The following is a 19,252-nucleotide window of genomic DNA, read 5'->3' as shown; positions in this document are numbered from 1 at the left end:
AATATCTGAGGTCGACATTGCCTCTGTGGACCACCATGACTCGAGGTGATGGCTACAAGACTATGGTGATGAGCCATGTTATGGCTCACATCACATTGCAGTGATGACTCTCACCTGTGCTACTTGTGTATGTACATCACTCTGTTGTAGAGCACCACCCTCAATGTGATGACACAGAAGTGCTCTGTAATTAGAACATTAGTCGCCCAAATGAGATGCTTTCACCGAGCGCGTGTATCAGTTCAAAGGCCCACAACAGAACTATTATGGCCGCGGTGTTATACCTTCACCTTCAGATCGAGCTCTTCATTAATTGGGCGTTTGTCCGTGTAGCTTCTTGGTAGTGGGACGAAGAGAAAATAATTCCAAGAATTTTATGCGTCGAGCGTGCAGTATTGAATGAAATTAACGCGGCATTCGTAAATTATCGCGGCATTTGTCTCGTAATTTCCAAGGTTATTATTACGGATTTATCGCGGGATCGCCCTACAAACTAACCTAATAACTAAATCAGTCGGTAAATTTTAACGCGGTCTACACCAGAGACAAGCAAGCTATAGAGTTAACTGCAGGCAGCAATTTTAACGCGGCAAGTTTCCCCGAAGTCTGTTATCGCAATTCATGGGCTAACTCAATTTTAAAAAATACTTATAATTAACTGATCATTTGCGGGCTGTTCAGCCTGCAATGTTGGTACGCATGAGGCGTGTTTTCTTCTCTTGTTCAGATAAATTGTGTGCATGAGTAGCATTATTTTCAGCATATTCTTTGAAGAATTAGTTTATATAATGTCAGTTTATGTTTCATTTTTATTCAAGTCATTGGTTTAGTCATTTTTGACTTATATAGCGAATATAGCGATGAGGAATTCGAAGCAACGTCCTAGTTTTATTGGCGGCTTCTAAATGATAAATCAAACATCGGTGATAATTGCTGGACAATATCGTTTATTATTGCTGGGTAAAATAAAAATCAATGCTTATATGTGCTGGCCAATAAATACCGGTGATAATTGCCTGACAAAATAATAAATTATCTTTAAAATTTGCCTGAATAAATAAACATCGATAAAAATTGTTGTAAAAAGCAATGAACAAAATAGTAAAGAAATATAAATTTTTGAGCATAGAATCAAGAAAAAGAAATATGCTATTGTAAAAAGTAGGAATATTTCAGAAAGAAAAAAAACGACTGGAATTTTTTTCGTAAAACAAAAATGAAAGCAAAATCTTCGTGACGCTTGGAAACATAGCCATTATAGTGCATCGAAATATTAAAATTTTGACTTTTCAGCAAACTGGTTGCTGAAAATATTTTTTTTATGGGAATGAATGAAAGATTTAATGAGTAAGAAAGGAATGAATGAAAAATTCAATGAGGTGCGCGTGACGTGAGGTGTGCGTGACGTGAGGTGCACGTGACGTGAGGTGTGCGTGACGTGAGGTGCGCGTGACGTGAGGTGCACGTGACGTGAGGTGCGCGTGACGTGAGGTGCGCGTGACGTGAGGTGCGCGTGACGTGAGGTGCGCGTGACGTGAGGTGTGCGTGACGTGAGGTGCGCGTGACGTGAGGTGCGCGTGACGTGAGGTGCGCGTGACGTGAGGTGTGCGTGACGTGAGGTACGCGTGACGGGAGTGACGTGAAGTTGCTTGTTCCACGTGACGTGTTCTTGGCACGGCAGTGGAAACTGATATTACTAGTATTCATTTTTATATTGTTAACATTATTGTTATTATAATAAAATTATATTATATTATTATATAATAACAGCGTATAATATATTATAATATTATATAATATGATATAATGATAATAATAAAATTATATCACAAACTAGGACCAAATGAATTATTTTCAAACTACTTAGGTTTCAGGACAAATTTTGAGGTAATTTGCTTTAAGGAGATAATTTGAATTCTATGTGATAGAGTGGAAACCTCCGAGAAGAGATATACTCTAGGAAATCGAGAAGAAATCTCCGAGTAGGAATGTAATCGAGAAAATCTAGAAGAAAACTCCGAGTATAGGAATGTACTAAAGTAAATCTTGAAGAAATCTCCGAGTAGGAATGTACTAGAGTAAATCTAGAAGAAATCTCCGAGTAGGAATGTACTCGAGTAAATCGAGAAGAAATTCGAGAAGAAATCTCCGAGTAGGAATGTACTCGAGTAAATGTAGAAGAAATCTCCGAGTAGGAATATACTCGAGTAAATCGAGAAGAAATCTCCGGGAAAAAATAGTGGTAGGATCATGAGTGCCATGAGCAATCACTTCCCGGCTCAAGGTGATGCTACTATATATCAAGGCTATTATGTATATAGGGTATAATATAGCAAGGCTATTATAAGTAATTGCCTTGATACCTGCAGCGGTTATTCCTTGTAACCGACACTTGTGCAGCCGACAGCAAAAATCACAAACCGCATCACAGACACATCATTGGGCTCGCGAAAACAGGATGAATTGATAGGTGCTCGGTTGGATGCGGGTCATAACAGTTATTATCAGCGATAAAACGTCTATATAAACATCACACTACAGTAAAAACTTATGTGTGTTCATCTGCGCCTGAAAACTTCTTCCAAACATTGCTGTGTGAATTAAAATTCTTACGCTTTCATCCGAAGGTAAACTTGCTTTCAAAACATCGCCTTGGGGCTAATATGAATGAAAATTTTTATCTGCGCGAAAAATTGACTTCTAAACCTTAAACTTTAGTAGAAATGTACAGGATACTATAGTTTGTAAGAAATAGTGAATATTCCATGCAACGAAGTAGCAAGATTTTATTTGCATGTGAAAATTTTCGTTTTCCTAGAGCGATGAAACATTTCAATGTTAAATCATATGTTTGTTAGAGACTGGAGCCGTTGCTATGTCAGTAGAAGCATGCCGCGCCGATGCATAACAAATCAGCGCTATCGGCGATCACGTAATCAGTGAAATTATTTATACAGTATAGACGTCAAATTCTCAGGCAGATTTTAAAGGGAGGAATGTTGGCAGTATTAAGTTTAACTGCTATTGAGTCGAGCGCTAAAAAGATGATTACGGACTCTAGCTGGCATGCGACAGAGAATTGGAATTGTCAAGTTCAGATGGACGAGTAAATATTGACAGAGAAATTACAATAGGCAAAGATGAGCGGCTGAAGGAGTTCTGAGAGCCGAAAAATACTGCAGCTTTACGATTCAGGCCGCAAAAAAGATCCGACAGTCACTCGGTCTCGATGGCCATAAAATGTTGACAGTCATGCAATTGCAACATACATCGACTGCCGGGCGATAAGCACATAAAAAGATATATATAAGCAGGCAAGAAGAAGGTTCTGATGGCCATTTTATGCCTAAGGGACGAGTAAGAAATCAACTCAGACGGCCGATAAAATTCCGAGCTAAAATAGAGACAGCAACATAGACCTGTCTTGGCAGCGGTGCAGGGGTGATAGCGGCGGTGTTTTTTGCGGCTCTTGCAACTGGTTTATTGGGGAAGAATAAAGGCAGGGAGTTAGAGAGGCTCTTCATTACAATACCTATATGGGATGTCGTTTGAAATATTTATTTCTATTTTAATACCTAATGAAAATTTACTGTCAAGCTCATGAGCATGCATATAAAATTTATTGTTGAATAAAGATACGATCAAACCGACAGGTTCAGTTTGCCAAGTAAATATCTACCTACGTATGTTATCGATTTTTTAAATAAGGGACTTAATAATAAGCGTTATTGGCAGCCGGAAAAGATAGAACAAGAGTGAAATCGTAACAAGAACACAAATAAAATCCACTTCTTTGTACGAATTAATTTTCTCAATGAATCAAATTAAAGACTAATAACAACAATGCAATATTATTTTAAATATTAACAATTATAATCTCCTCACTTGTCGGTTGGAAATCCCTTATATATGCGACCGACGTAAGCGTAGCGTAGTCGTTAAATAATATAATCAACTCAATATTAACTGAAAAAATACTGCTGATGAAGAATCAATAAATGCTTCCTAAATAGTAAACTAGAAATTAATGTTCACATTTTTTTATATAATTTGAGATCCTTTTGCGCCCACATGAGCTTTTTATTCTTTATGAATAACTTGCGCCTAGAAATTCAGCGATTACCAAAAAATGCACACGTAAAGAGTCATGAACAACTCAGGGGCAATATAGAGTAACCCAGGAGGACATTAACAACGTTTATAAAATACAACAATTATTAGTAATAATTGCTATCATAGCTTCACTAAGATAATTTAACCATGCTGGCAGGGATAATTGATGTGCAAAGCCTCGGCTCAGACATTCAAATTACCTTGTATTATCAGATGCATCAATAAATAACAATTGAGAAGCAAGAAAAATATTAGGAAGATGTAAAAATAATTCTCGCATTTATTATGACAACAATTTTCATTTTATCATTTTCATTGTTGTAGATTTGAAGTAAATTGTTGATGGAAGCAAGTAAGAGATCTGATTGCGTGTATTGAGTAAATGACCAGCATTATTAAACAGGATGTATACCTACTGTGGATAGCATTACTTCACATTAATTAATTCACCCAATTTCGTATACGGTACCTGTAATCGAATTGACGTTACAGGGATGCTAAAACCTGTTCAAAAAGACTTATATTTAAAAAATAAATAGATAAGTATGAAAAAATTATATAAAAATCAGGGTTTTTGAGAAATATGAGAGCTATGTTCGTAAGTTTTCAGTTTATAGACACATGGTTGACATAGTGTAGAAGTTCATGTATCATATTTACAAGACTCTCGCTCCATCCGAAGTTCTAAGTGGCAACATTGGCGCTCATTAATTTGCACGGAGCCACCGTTGGTCATTGTTTTCTTTGATTTGCTTGAAGATGCAGCCCATTTAAGTGTACTTCAGTATTTTGAAACTTGATTTTCCCTTTGCTTTCTCGAGGAACTCAAACAACTCCACGGAGGTTCATTTATGTTCATTTCACTGCGGTTCATTTATGTTCATTTCACTGCAACCCAGATATTTGTCATGATGGCCGGTACTTTAAAATTTCGGTTCAGCGGGAAATTTTCGATATCCCAGAGTTGTATAGCCGTTCAGTGATTGTATTTCATCAGTGTCAAGAATTCCGCCTTAAAATATAGAAAAGTGACTTCAATTTACCTTCCAGGTTGGAAGAATTTTGAGCAATTTTGTGCAAACGCGACTCGAATTTAAATTTAATTCTAAAATGCGTGTTATGTATGAAGATGTTTTCAATTAAAAACTTACGCAACAATAGCCAGATAAATAGCACAATGCACATCGCAGACAACAGTTATATAAATATATGTCTTCGAACCAAAGTCATGCGCAAAATAGTTCTCAAGGGGAAATGAAAATCGAAGTTCTCGAAGAGGAAACTTCCAGTTCTTTTTCACTGGGTAAGACGAACCTCTGAAGAACAGATGAGTGTAGACCAGCACCATAACGTCCCCAGCACCATAACGTCACCAGCACCATAACGTCCCCAGCACCATAACGTCCCCAGCACCATAACGTCACCAGCACCATAACGTCACCAGCACCATAACGTCACTAGCACCATAACTTCCCCGGCACCATAACGTCCTCAGCACCATAACGTCACCAGCACCATAACGTCCCCAGCACCATAACGTCACTAGCACAATAACGTCCCCAGCACCATAACGTCACTAGCACCATAACGTCCCCAGCACCATAACGTCACCAGCACCATAACGTCACCAGCACCATAACGTCACTAGCACCATAACGTCACTAGCACCATAACGTCCCCAGCACCATAACGTCCCCAGCACCATAACGTCCCCGGCACCATAACGTCCCCAGCACCATAACGTCACCAGCACCACAACGTCCCCAGCACCATAACGTCACCAGCACCATAACGTCCCCAGCACCATAACGTCCCCGGCACCATAACGTCCCCGGCACCACACACACTATGGTCATGAGACAGACTATATAATCAATGCACGAGGTTAATTCCTCCCAAACGCAACTGTGGTGCATTGAACTGCAGTTCAGTTGCAGCTGATTAGTGAACCCTAATTAAGCGAGAGATGAACGCAGACGTCATTAAATTACTTCAATAATTTAGAAAGTATGTAAGTACGTATATCATTAGTTTGTTTGAATCGCAGGTTCACCATGAATTTAAAAGAAATCAAATGACTTAACACGGAGACTTCAATAACGTAGGTATAGTACTTAATAAAGTGATAGCATTACCATGATTTAATACGGAGACATCATTAAAGAACTTAATAAAGTGATAGCATTAACATGATTTAATACGGAGAAATCATTAAAGTATTTAATACGGAGGGAGCATTGACTGACCTAATGCGGTAGCATCATTAAATGGCTTCATACGGTATACAGCATTAAATGACTCAATGTGATGAGAGCGTCAAATTTCTTCATACGGTGACACCATTTGCAACTTTTATTTAGTGCTAGCAGCATAAGTTCTAATGATAGCACCATTTGTCAGCACTAACAGCGTCAGCATTGACAGCACGGCCAACATGTCGCAAGTCTCCCAGCCACTGAACAGTTCAGAACTATAGCAGCAGCAATCAATAGATCTGATCACAGTGTATGACTGTATGTTATTCTATTGATACGAGCAGTATTTTCATGCAGCATTATTGAGTAGATACAAACATTATTATAATAGCAGCAGACCCGCGAACGCTCCGGTTACAATAGCGGCGAGCTAAATTCTCTTGAAGTTCCTCTGTAAATTTACTATCAAGAAAAAGGATTAACGAGATAAAAGTGTAGGTGAAATTCATACCGAAGTATCGATACATAAATTACGTGAGACCGAACTGTTTACGAAGCTTGATCAAGAAATCTATTTTAATGATAACTCAAATGCTACGTCCTAAGTTTTATTAATAATAAACAGGAAGAAAAAGAACATGCATACTGAACTCTGAATTTAAATAATTTCCGAAGTAGTGTCTTAACGAGGAAGCTAATTTAAGCTGCGTTGTTTTGGCATTTAACGCCAGGCTGCCATTTTTACAGAGATTGATCGACAGTTCCATTAATATATTAATAAAATTGATTAAATTGCGTTGCGTAATTACGGCATGCATGAGTAACAAATTAGACGTGCGTCTCGGGCAGTTCAGACGCGTCGTATCTACGGCCGGTGTCGAGGCCGCGGTATGAACGGCTTTAATTTACATATAGGATGAGAATATGTATAAAGTATAAGCAAAGCCCTATTTAATGTAGGTATGTTCCCACGATTCCACACCGTTAATGAATGTGAGTCAAGGGAAGGAAATGAGTCACGTGAGAACAGGTTAATACTTTGAAAAGCTAAGTGAACCTGATATGAGTAAATTTACAACAAATACTGAAGAAATTTCCTAGAAAATGCTGCGAATATATAAGGAAATAATCAAATATAAATCAAGCTAATAAGAAATGTTGAGAAGAATGTAGAGCTTATACTTACCCGTGAGTGCTGCTGCTCTAGCATGAAGAGCTGAGCTGATGCGTGCTGCAGCGTGAGCTACAGCGTGCTGCATGTGCTGCACGCTGTGCTGCTGCAGTGCAGCACTCTGCTCTGGTCTGCAGCATGGTCCTCCGCTGCATGCTGCAGCCTCTGCACACAAGAAAATAGGTAACAAACGTTACTTTTTCAACTAATTGATTCATGTTAACTTGTGTATAATTAATTACACAACTTAAGTAATAAGAATAAGAAGTGTTAATAAGTGATAAGATAACCCGTGATAAGTGATAAGATAACAAGTGAAAAGATAAGATAACCCCATCCCGCATAAGAAGTGATGTCCCTTCTTAAAAAATACTAATATTTTTCATAGCAAAGGAAAGATGCAGAATTCGAAGCCTGTATTAACACATAATACAGGCAGGAACTAGTTAAGGTCAACTAATACAGGACGCTGACCACTAAACTATTGATGATCCCGCGACTGAAAAAGAACACCGCCCATGCACGAGAAAACAATTAAAAGGTGACGGAAAGGTTGAAGCTCGGACTAGAAAAATAATCTAATTAAAATATAATTAAAATAATAATTATATTTTTATAATTATTATTATAATTAAATATATCCTATAAATATTTAATCTAATAAAAATAAAATATAATATAATAAAGAAAAATAATCTAATCTAATAAAAATTAGATTCAGCGCCAAAAATTGCTGAAATCGTCAAAGAAATGCTCCTATAATTTCAATATAATTACGTAATATACGAAAAAAATATATAGTGAACAAATCAAATGCATTAATTTTATAGTGACAAGATCTCTCACTAGAAAAATTATACGGTTAATACGGTTATAAGAAACTGAATGCAAAATAAAGAAAACACTAAGTAATAAATTCCTAAAAATACGAAATGATTATAATGAAATAGCAAAAATTGACTAAATAAAAAAATGATAGAAACAAATAATAACAAAAACTGGACACGCGAGTCGATGCAGGCAAACTGAAGGCAGCCCAGCAGCCGTGACATTCAGCTCAGCGTGCAATAACATTCATTGGTTCCTCGTAGGAATAGCATTAGGCACTTCCATGCAATAACATTCATTGGTTCCTCGTAGGAATAGCATTAGGCTCACCATGCAATAACATTCATTGGTTCCTCGTAGGAATAGCATTAGGCACTTCCATGCAATAACATTCATTGGTTCCTCGTAGGAATATAGCATGCGGCACGTGAGTTTTTTTCATGTAATTATCTGGCCGACGATCTCAGCGATTCACGGCTCAGTATTTAATTCCCTATGATAACATTTGAGAATAAATTACCTCTCTTCTAAAACCCTAATTACTCTATAATTCCAGTCATGACCTTGCCATTAGACGCTTCAATTATTCCTCGATATTTCCCATCATTTTGCTTTATAAAATACAATTAGAAGAGTTTTTAAAAGCAATAGATGCTTCATTTAACTTACTGTGGACATTTCTATAAATAAATACAAACAAAAATTAATTTTAAAAGCAGAAAATATGCCGTTAAGCCAACAATGGATCCTCACATTGGAAGAAGGAATAAAAAAAGTCGTAGTATAAGGGGACCAAAGAACGAACATTAATGACGGTAAGAATTAAGTGCAAGAGAAGGTCTTAGTGTATGCGATGCAGACGTGGAGTGTTGTCATCAACAGGGCTCTGTTGCTTGATGCTTGATGCATCCTCGTGCTGCTTGATGTACCCTCGTGCTGCTTGATGCATCCTCGTGCTGCTTGATGTGCCCTCGTGCTGCTTGATGCATCCTCGTGTTGCTTGATGCGCCCTCGTGCTGCTTGATGTGCCCTCGTGCTGCTTGATGCGCACAAATGTTATTTCTTAGCATCAATATTGGCAGGTTCATAATTACAGAATCTGAGGTTAATTACAGCGGACAAAATTGATGGCATTATAGAATGAGGGAAATGTTGCTTGGAGGAGAAATGGGGAAAAAAAGAGAACGTTAGGGAAGAAGGAAATAAAAAGTAAAGGAAGAAACAATTAAGTAGGTGACAATAACGAGATCGTAAGAAAGGCTGGAAGGTAAGGTAAGAAGAAGGCTGGAGCAGACGAAAAAAGGCGAAATTGAAGTACGGGATGAAAAAATTTACACAATGAATGGGAGAAAGAGAGATAGAATGGAAGGGCAGTAGAGGATATGAACAGGGGAAGGGAACGAAATAAGAGGGACGGAATAAATGGGTGGTGATGAAGAGGACGTGGACAAGACGAGACGGAATCGAACGGCGGGGAGCAGCATGACGGGACATGGGAGCAGCATGACGGGACAGATGCGGGACAGCATGACGGGACATGGGAGCAGCATGACGGGACAGATGCGGGACAGCACGGATAAGCGGGTGGCAAGGGTGAGACGAGAGGGAGAGGGGGACCAGGCTGGGACAGGGTAGGCTGGGACAGGGCAGGCTGGGACAGAGCAGGCTGGGACAGGGCAGGCTGGGACAGGGCAGGCTGGGACAGGGCAGGCTGGGACATGGTAGGCTGGGACAGGGCAGACTGGGACAGGGCAGCATGACACGGCAGACCAGCATGACGCACGATACACACCAGCATGACATAGGCCAGCATGACACGGCAGACCAGCATGACGCACGATACACGCCAGCATGACACACCAGCGCAGGGCAATTGATTCTTAACGAGCAGTCGAGGCACAAAAAAGCGGTGGCGGCGGCGGGCAGTTCCGCGGCTCCAAATATACGCAAAAAATGAGTCCTGCCTAGATTCCAGGCCAGAAAATAGACTCATTGAGAATAAGTATTATTTTAGATGATGAAAATGTATTTATTATTATAAATTAATTATAAAAAAATTATAGTGATAAATATATAAGAGATAATATTACCTTAATAGGTAATATTAAAGAGGATAGTTATTCATAAGAATATTCTGCACGATGAATGGCATAACAAATACCATGTAGGAAAGCTGGCATATAGAAAAAAACATGGCTGTTTCGATGTATACAATAAATTATAATAAAATTATTTTACCCTTCGTTACCCTTATAAAGCTCATTAATTGTATTAATGTACAATAAAATTGTCCAAAAAAGCAATTCATAGTACACGAATAAAATATTAATTATATTTTATTTCGGTTATGAATCAGAATTGTAGTGAAAATGCCGATCGTGCGTAAAATAGCAGAGATCGTGGATATCCTGCAATGAATGGACGACGGTTGATGAGGATTTTTATATAAAAAATAATTATTATTCAACTTTTATTATTGTGAATATTTTTAGGGTCGACAATGATGATTAAGAAAATTTAATTTTTTACCGTCGATTATTTGTAATGTTTTAATCACTAAGCGATATTTTGATCAGGAGTTTATTTAAGATAAAATAAAGAGATTGAAATGCTAAGGAATGAAGAGCTTGAACTGACCAGCATGAAGAGCGTGAACTGACCAGCATGAAGAGCGTGAACTGACCAGCATGAAGAGCGTGAACTGACCAGCATGAAGAGCTTGAACTGACCAGCATGAAGAGCGTGAACTGACCAGCATGAAGAGCGTGAACTGACCAGCATGAAGAGCGTGAACTGACAGCATGAAGAGCGTGAACTGACCAGCGTGAAGAGCGTGAACTGACCAGCATTACTAGCTGAGCAGAATGTAGGATCTTAATAGTTTATGATGAAACATCAAACTAGTCGCAATGAAAAGGCAAAATCGACCCTCGGTGTCGTGAATAGCGTGTAATGAGACGCGGTGATGAGGTCTTCGCTCGACTCTTGAATAAAAATGAGTGTCAAGCGATACGTTTCTCATCATCAAAAATTGAATCAAATACTATTGTAGAAACTGGCTCAGGGAATTATCTGAATCATAAAGCCTTATTATTAATAATAGCCTTACAACTACTTTAACTCTATATTATTCAATTAAAAGTACACCTCGTTTTCAAGTTCTGCACCAATTTCTCATGCATGATTCACTTTGTTTCATCAATATTCAGTAGAACATCCTCGTCTGCAGCTACAACAGAAAGCTAGTCAGCGAGGGAAGGATCCGCGCACTGAACCTCTGGAAATTGAGTTAACACATCAGCTGAATTACCCTTCGCATATCTAGCACGGTTGACATCCGGGTGGCGAGAGCTGAAATACGGAGAGAGAATGGAGTTGTCACTGAAATACGGAGAGAATGGCGTTGTCATTGAAATACGGAGAGAGAATGGCGTTGTCATTGAAATACGGATACGGAGAGAGAATATAGCGTTGTCACTGAAATACGGAGAGAGAATNGGTGCTTGTGACAAACGTTTGTTTGGTGCAAGAGACAAGTGCATGTTTGGTGCTTGTGACAAACGTTTGTTTGGTGCAAGAGACAAGTGCATGTTTGGTGCTTGTGACAAACGTTTGTTTGGTGCAAGAGACAAGTGCATGTTTGGTGCTTGTGACAAACGTTTGTTTCTGTCTCTTATACACATCTAGATGTGTATAAGAGACAGGGGTACAGATGTTGACAGTGTTGCCTGGCTGAGGGTACAGACGTTGACAGTGTTGCCTGGCTGAGGGTACAGACGTTGACAGTGCTGTGGTGAGCACAACATATGTCATCTATACAAGGCCTGGTGACAACACAGCTATACAAAGAACGGCGACATCACATCAACTATACAAGAACTATTCGCAATATATCGTCTCTATGAAGACACGCGCCTTGCGCATATCAGTAGGGAACACACTTAAATCCTTAATTCACGTAACTCTCCCCACTCTATTTTTCCCACACTCCCCACTTCCCTCTCTATCTATCTATCATGTTGTGCATGTGTTGACATCGCATACTTCTTAATTTAAATACAAGGCCGCTTTGTGAACGGCCGACCAACAGCCATGCAATGGCCACCCTTAATTCGCCCATGATTTAGTGTAGCGGATGCCGAGTATGCAACATTAGAGGCTTGTGCGCAACACTAAGAAAAATAAGAGGCATAGTAAAAGCTCGGCCGACGATAATGTGGCCTTAATAGAGTAATAGTGGGTAATTGTTGCCGGGGTTTAATAACTCGACAATTAAAAAGTAATTACATGCATGCAGGTTATTAAGTCACAATCTTTGTTCGTATGCAAATTAGTTTGGACGTTTGCGACAATATCCTGTCGTTTGGCTCAAAAAATATATGTGTCCTAAGTACGTATTCTGTTATTATTTTCGTGAAGAATACAAGGCGATGGCGTTCAGTCACAAGAGAAATATTTTTCATTACAATTGATACAGTGGCACAGTAAATAAACAATAAGTTAATAAACAATAATCAAACAGGTTTGAATAAACAATAAGTTAATTTCAGGCATATTCACAGCCAATATGCGGCCGTATTTCTCGCCGCCAATAACGCTACATTAAAACAAATTTCTGTTAAACATCAGTACTAAAGAAACTCAACATACCGTAGCTAAATTTATTTTACATAATGTTAAAAAAGGTATGTATGATTTTATTTTGTTTCCTTGTACGATTACGAAGAGCAGAGCAAACGGGAAAAACAATCTTTAACGCAATCTTTTTCAAGATAGTTATATTATTTGAACATATAAGGTTACAGTTTCTACTGTATCTTATACTGAGCAAATAAATACAGTCTGATGGCAGACATAAAACTCATAACTTCCCGTTCTTTGTAAAGCTCCAGGCAAGTCGACGACTCTGCTTTGGCATCTCATTCCTGACAACTATAGAAGAAATGAAGCATGATATATGATATGAATGAACTATATGAGGCTCAGTGGAACAAGAAGTGAGAGATTAACAAATAATAGAGCGCGGTATATGATATGAATGACCTTTTTGTATACAGGCAAGAATGGTTAGTACAAGTAATGAATTTTGTAGTATGACATGAACGAAGAACAAGGAGCTAACGAAAACGCGAACAAGAAAATCGCCGATATATATGATCGTAACAGAAATTAGCAAATTAATTAGACTAGGCAACTAAAATAAACTTTTATAAATCAAAATAAGCCAACTTGACAAAATTAAAATAAAATCTCTTATAAAATTGATTAATTTCACAAGAAACAAGCGTTTGGATGGGAAGTGCCGCTGGGGTGAGCGTGAGTCATCAAGTATCCTGAAGATACCGTACATTTACTCACCAGGAGGATTGTTCTATTTACTCAACAGCAGGTGATTTCTTACTCATCAGACGATAATAATTAGTCATCAAGAGGTTATATTGTTCGTGGTGAGTGTTTGCGATGAGTGTTCGCGGTGAGTGTTCGCGATAAGTGTCCGCGGTGAGTGTTCGCGATAAGTGTTCGTGGTGAGTGTTCGTAGTCACCATGAAGGCGTTGAGTGACGACGGGAAATGAGTAACCTACAAGGGAAGCTGAGGGGGTTAGGAGTGTCATATCCCAACGCTGAGCACTTTTATCATAGGCGGGTATGAATAGTAAAAATTGAAGATTTTTAATTATAAATACCAGACTTAATTAGGAATAAAAAATGTTGACTAAACGCTGGTAAATAATTTCAATTAACTTGGTGAGGTTGGAGCAACACTGGAGCTTATATAATTACTGTTCAGTTGAAAAGTGGAGCTAGACACCGAAGGTAAGAGTCCAGACGGTTTCCCGTGGCATATTGCAGGCGCCTCCTTCGCAGACATTTCCGCAGCTGCTGCTTGTGTTTGTGACAAACGTTTGTTTGGTGTTTGTGACAAACGTTTGTTTGGTGTTTGTGACAAACGTTTGTTTGATGCTTGCGACAAACGTTTGTTTGGTGTTTGTGACAAACGTTTGTTNTGACGCTGGGAATATGAGGGTACAATATGACGCTGGGAATATGAGGGTACAATATGAGGCTGGGAATATGAGGGTACAATATGACGCTGGGAATATGAGGGTACAATATGACGCTGGGAATATGAGGGTACAATATGAGGCTGGGAATATGAGGGTACAATATGACGCTGGGAATATGAGGGTACAATATGACGCTGGGAATATGAGGGTACAATATGAGGCTGGGAATATGAGGGTACAATATGACGCTGGGAATATGAGGGTACAATATGACGCTGGGAATATGAGGGTACAATATGAGGCTGGGAATATGAGGGTACAATATGACGCTGGGAATATGAGGGTACAATATGACGCTGGGAATATGAGGGTACAATATGAGGCTGGGAATATGAGGGTACAATATGACGCTGGGAATATGAGGGTACAATATGACGCTGGGAATATGAGGGTACAATATGAGGCTGGGAATATGAGGGTACAATATGACGCTGGGAATATGAGGGTACAATATGACGCTGGGAATATGAGGGTACAATATGAGGCTGGGAATATGAGGGTACAATATGACGCTGGGAATATGAGGGTACAATATGACGCTGGGAATATGAGGGTACAATATGAGGCTGGGAATATGAGGGTACAATATGACGCTGGGAATATGAGGGTACAATATGACGCTGGGAATATGAGGGTACAATATGAGGCTGGGAATATGAGGGTACAATATGACGCTGGGAATATGAGGGTACAATATGACGCTGGGAATATGAGGGTACAATATGAGGCTGGGAATATGAGGGTACAATATGACGCTGGGAATATGAGGGTACAATATGACGCTGGGAATATGAGGGTACAATATGAGGCTGGGAATATGAGGGTACAATATGACGCTGGGAATATGAGGGTACAATATGACGCTGGGAATATGAGGGTACAATATGAGGCTGGGAATATGAGGGTACAATATGACGCTGGGAATATGAGGGTACAATATGACGCTGGGAATATGAGGGTACAATATGAGGCTGGGAATATGAGGGTACAATATGACGCTGGGAATATGAGGGTACAATATGACGCTGGGAATATGAGGGTACAATATGAGGCTGGGAATATGAGGGTACAATATGACGCTGGGAATATGAGGGTACAATATGACGCTGGGAATATGAGGGTACAATATGAGGCTGGGAATATGAGGGTACAATATGACGCTGGGAATATGAGGGTACAATATGACGCTGGGAATATGAGGGTACAATATGAGGCTGGGAATATGAGGGTACAATATGACGCTGGGAATATGAGGGTACAATATGACGCTGGGAATATGAGGGTACAATATGAGGCTGGGAATATGAGGGTACAATATGAGGCTGGGAATGTGAGGGTACAATATGACGCTGGGAATATGAGGGTACAATATGATGCTGGGAACATGAGGGTACAAACATCACGATCAGGTCGGAGACAAGGTGGAGACAACGTGCTTGAGAGTCAAACGGTAGGCACAATCTCGCGACCACAAGAGTACAATGTAGGGATAATTTTGTTTAAATCCGGAGATAACATTTGAATAACCCGTCGCTTGTTACCAGGGTAACTTTGAGGGTAATAACGGGTAACACAAGCGAGGGTAACACGGGTAACTTTGAAGGTAATGAGTGTTATCGACTCCAACATTTTAGTACCGTACCTGCTATTTCTTAGACACTTACCACTCGAATATCACTAGCACATCATCGCTAGCAACCTTTAGGACAGCACTAGCACCAACCTTAGCTTCAGCAATACTGCACCAACATCGGTAGGACAAAAGACAGCACCAGCATCACCGCCAAAACATAACTCAGCACCATCATCATTAACAGCACAATGGTCGACAACATCACTAGCATCAGAGCCAGCATCACCGGCATTATAATTACCAGCACCAATAGCAACACCATCGAGAGTATCATCAGCAGCATAAACAGCAACTGCAGCACCACAGACAAATCCCACCAACAGCAGCACCACCAGCAGCACCACCACCAGCAGCACCTACGCCCTACGCCTTGCATATTATAGTGAATTTAATGAAGGATTACAACACTCGTCACCTGCAACGAAAACTAATGCGGTTATATTGCGTTCGCCACGTCAAAATTAAACGCAAATATAACGCAAGCGGTGCAGTTTTAATATGCGTTTATATTGCGTTCGCCACGTCAAAATTAATGCATGCTTTATACCATTACAATTCAGGGAGGGCGAATCACTGCAGTGACTTCACGTTATAATTTACTGGTACTATGAAGTAACAGTGAATACTAGTAGCATTCACTAGCCTAGTATCTCACGGACAAGTCCGCTTTTTCGATCCAAAAATTAGACCAGCAATCATATAAGAACCAAAATTTAAGCGGAGAAATGCGCACATTGGCCGGCCAGTTCGTTGCACGACTATTGATGGCGTTACAATACAACGCGAGTCCAACGCTCCTTGAATAGACGTAGAACAACAGCGTTTGCAAGCACTGTTATCTTTCCCTTTTGTTTTCGTTCCTCTTGAAGGAAAACAAACCATCGGTCAGCAGCGTCCTAAGATGCATGGTCTGCAGCACTCTGGAGTGGTCATAATGTCCTAATAGTAACACACTTTTTACACGTAGCACTGATACGCATTTTCTCCAGGTCAAACTGGGTCAGGGTGATTCAAAGAAGGGCAAAACGTGCATCGAGATTTGGACAAAGTTTCACTTACTTATCCCAGGGTGGAAATCATGGGCGATTTTATGGTGGCCGTAGCACGTTCGCCTCCATAGCGAAGTGTTAGCAAGTTAATTATTTTCAGATGCTAAGTCCGTGCAGATCAAGTATAGCAATAATGCTACAGATCAGGTATAGCATTAATGCTGCAAGTTACGGCAATAATTTATTCAAAGTATAACTTATTGTAAGTAACAAGTTTAAAGATGTTACAGATTTTCTAAGTACCCTATGCACCATACATGGGAGATCTGAGAGTCTAAATAAATAAATTAGAAGTTATGGCCTTTAAATTGCGTGTCATTTACGACACACTTAAAAACAACTTTCAATGCAAATTGCCCCTTTCTATCATGACAAACGTCAATACTGGCGCTCAACTACGAGGGAATTATTGTTTTCGTGATAAAGTCGAGCCGCCGAGGCAAAAAGAAAATAATTCAATAAGTTAAATTGAAAAATATTCGCACGATAACTCAGTTAAACGGATTAATGAAATTCACCGTAAATTGCATCCACACAACTACTGCATTATGCTACGAAAAGCCGCACTGGGAAAAATGAGGGAGTCTTTGTCCAAAAAGGCGTACCGGTGCAGCGTCCGCTCTCTGCTCCAGCTGTTGCTATGAAGTGTGTCTCTATTTTGACAACGTGATCCATTTGTTTTTCTGAGAGCGTCAACCCAGACACAGCACGGCTGGATTAGCTGCAGATGAGGAATTCGTTACGTGCAATCGCTGATTGGGCGCGCGATCCTAGCCTACAATCTGGCAATCCCCCCTAGACAGGGTGTGATGCCAGAGCAAACGCACCATCACCAACAGTGCGCTCATTATCATGCAACATAGTTGCTCGGTCCACCAAAGCGGGTGAGATACTATTACAAATAACGCACCTTTACCAACAACGCGCAAGATCAGTATCATGCAACGAGAACATATCTTTTCAGAGCCAACACCAATTACGCTAGATAATTCCCATGATTCTCTATTATAATGTCACTAGATCTAGTATAGGCATATAATGAAGAACAAGTTTTAGTGTACGTACATGATACACGTAAATATGATGCAACGCGAAAATTTGGAACCGTGAAATAATTCCGACCCGCTACGTGCCCTTAGATCCGCTACGTGTACTTAGGCTGTCACGTGCACTTAGGACACTATAGGTGCAGTCGAGCCGCTACGTGCACTTGCGTAATTTGTGATAGTACGGCTCCTAATTCAACTTCCTCATTCAGACAAGCAGTTCCTCCAACACTGGGCAATTCCGAGTAACAATTGCGCCTTCGTACAATACGACGAATCCTGCCATGGGCTGACGAGCAGCAGGATGCATATGATCATCATACGAGTTACGGTGACCGTAGGACGCTATGATCATCATACGAGTTACGGTGACCGTATAGTCGCGTCTGAGAATAGCGCAAGCTCGATTCGAGTTCGGGGAAGCACATGTATAGCGAGCACCGACATCCTGCTATCGCCAATAATTCATTTAAAATTTGGTTCTTTCGTTCAATAAATTCATTCTAGTTGTCAAAGGAACCCATGTAAGTTTTTCTTATTATTAATTCTACGACCGCCCTTTGTGGAATGACCACCGTAATACCTTAAAAAATTTGTACAAAAAAGAAGTTGAAACTGTTTTCTTCTTTATAGGTACTAGTTATTACCATTAATAAAGGCGCATTAACGGGAGCTTATAATCGGCCACGCAATGGATACCAATAAGAATCTAAATATTCAGCAACGAACATAACATTCAACGCTATCCTAAGTATGACAGCAAAAAGTATTACAAGGCAAATAAATACAATCCAAATACAATTATTGACTGGCATTGTAAACTCGTTTGGACCAAATTAGAAACAATCCTATACTACTATAATTGTAAAATTAAGTTATATTAATGTATTCTTTAACTGCATTCATATTTTCCTCTCGCACTTCGTCAGAACAAAAATTGACGTGCGCACGAAACTTACGCAACGTAACGCGCGGCATCCGGCGCTGCGGGAACCAACACTCTACGCCCCTCTCTGCAAGGACAATATCCCACTCTACGCCCCCCTCTGCAAGGACAATATCCCACTCTACGCCCCCCTCTGCAAGGACAATATCCCACTCTACGCCCCCCTCTGCAAGGACAATATCCCACTCTACGCTACCCTCTGCAA

General features: G+C 39.9%; 1 protein-coding gene across 1 annotated transcript in view; it reads right to left on the bottom strand.

Moving 5' to 3' along the window:
* Nucleotides 1–19,252, bottom strand: part of LOC108678244 (glypican-5) — a gene marked incomplete in the record, with an annotated part of 127,954 nt that overhangs the window by 99,421 nt on the left and 9,281 nt on the right. Inside the window, 1 exon segment of the mRNA XM_018166612.2 lies at nucleotides 7,495–7,644. Within this exon segment, the coding sequence (XP_018022101.1) occupies nucleotides 7,495–7,644 (150 nt within the window).

This window comes from Hyalella azteca, unplaced genomic scaffold (genome assembly GCF_000764305.2).
Source record: "Hyalella azteca isolate HAZT.00-mixed unplaced genomic scaffold, Hazt_2.0.2 contig4650, whole genome shotgun sequence".
In the NCBI taxonomy this organism is placed as follows: Eukaryota; Metazoa; Arthropoda; class Malacostraca; order Amphipoda; family Hyalellidae; genus Hyalella; species Hyalella azteca.
The sequence above is the reverse complement of the archived record's forward strand: the minus strand, read 5'-3'. Positions and strand labels throughout refer to the sequence as shown.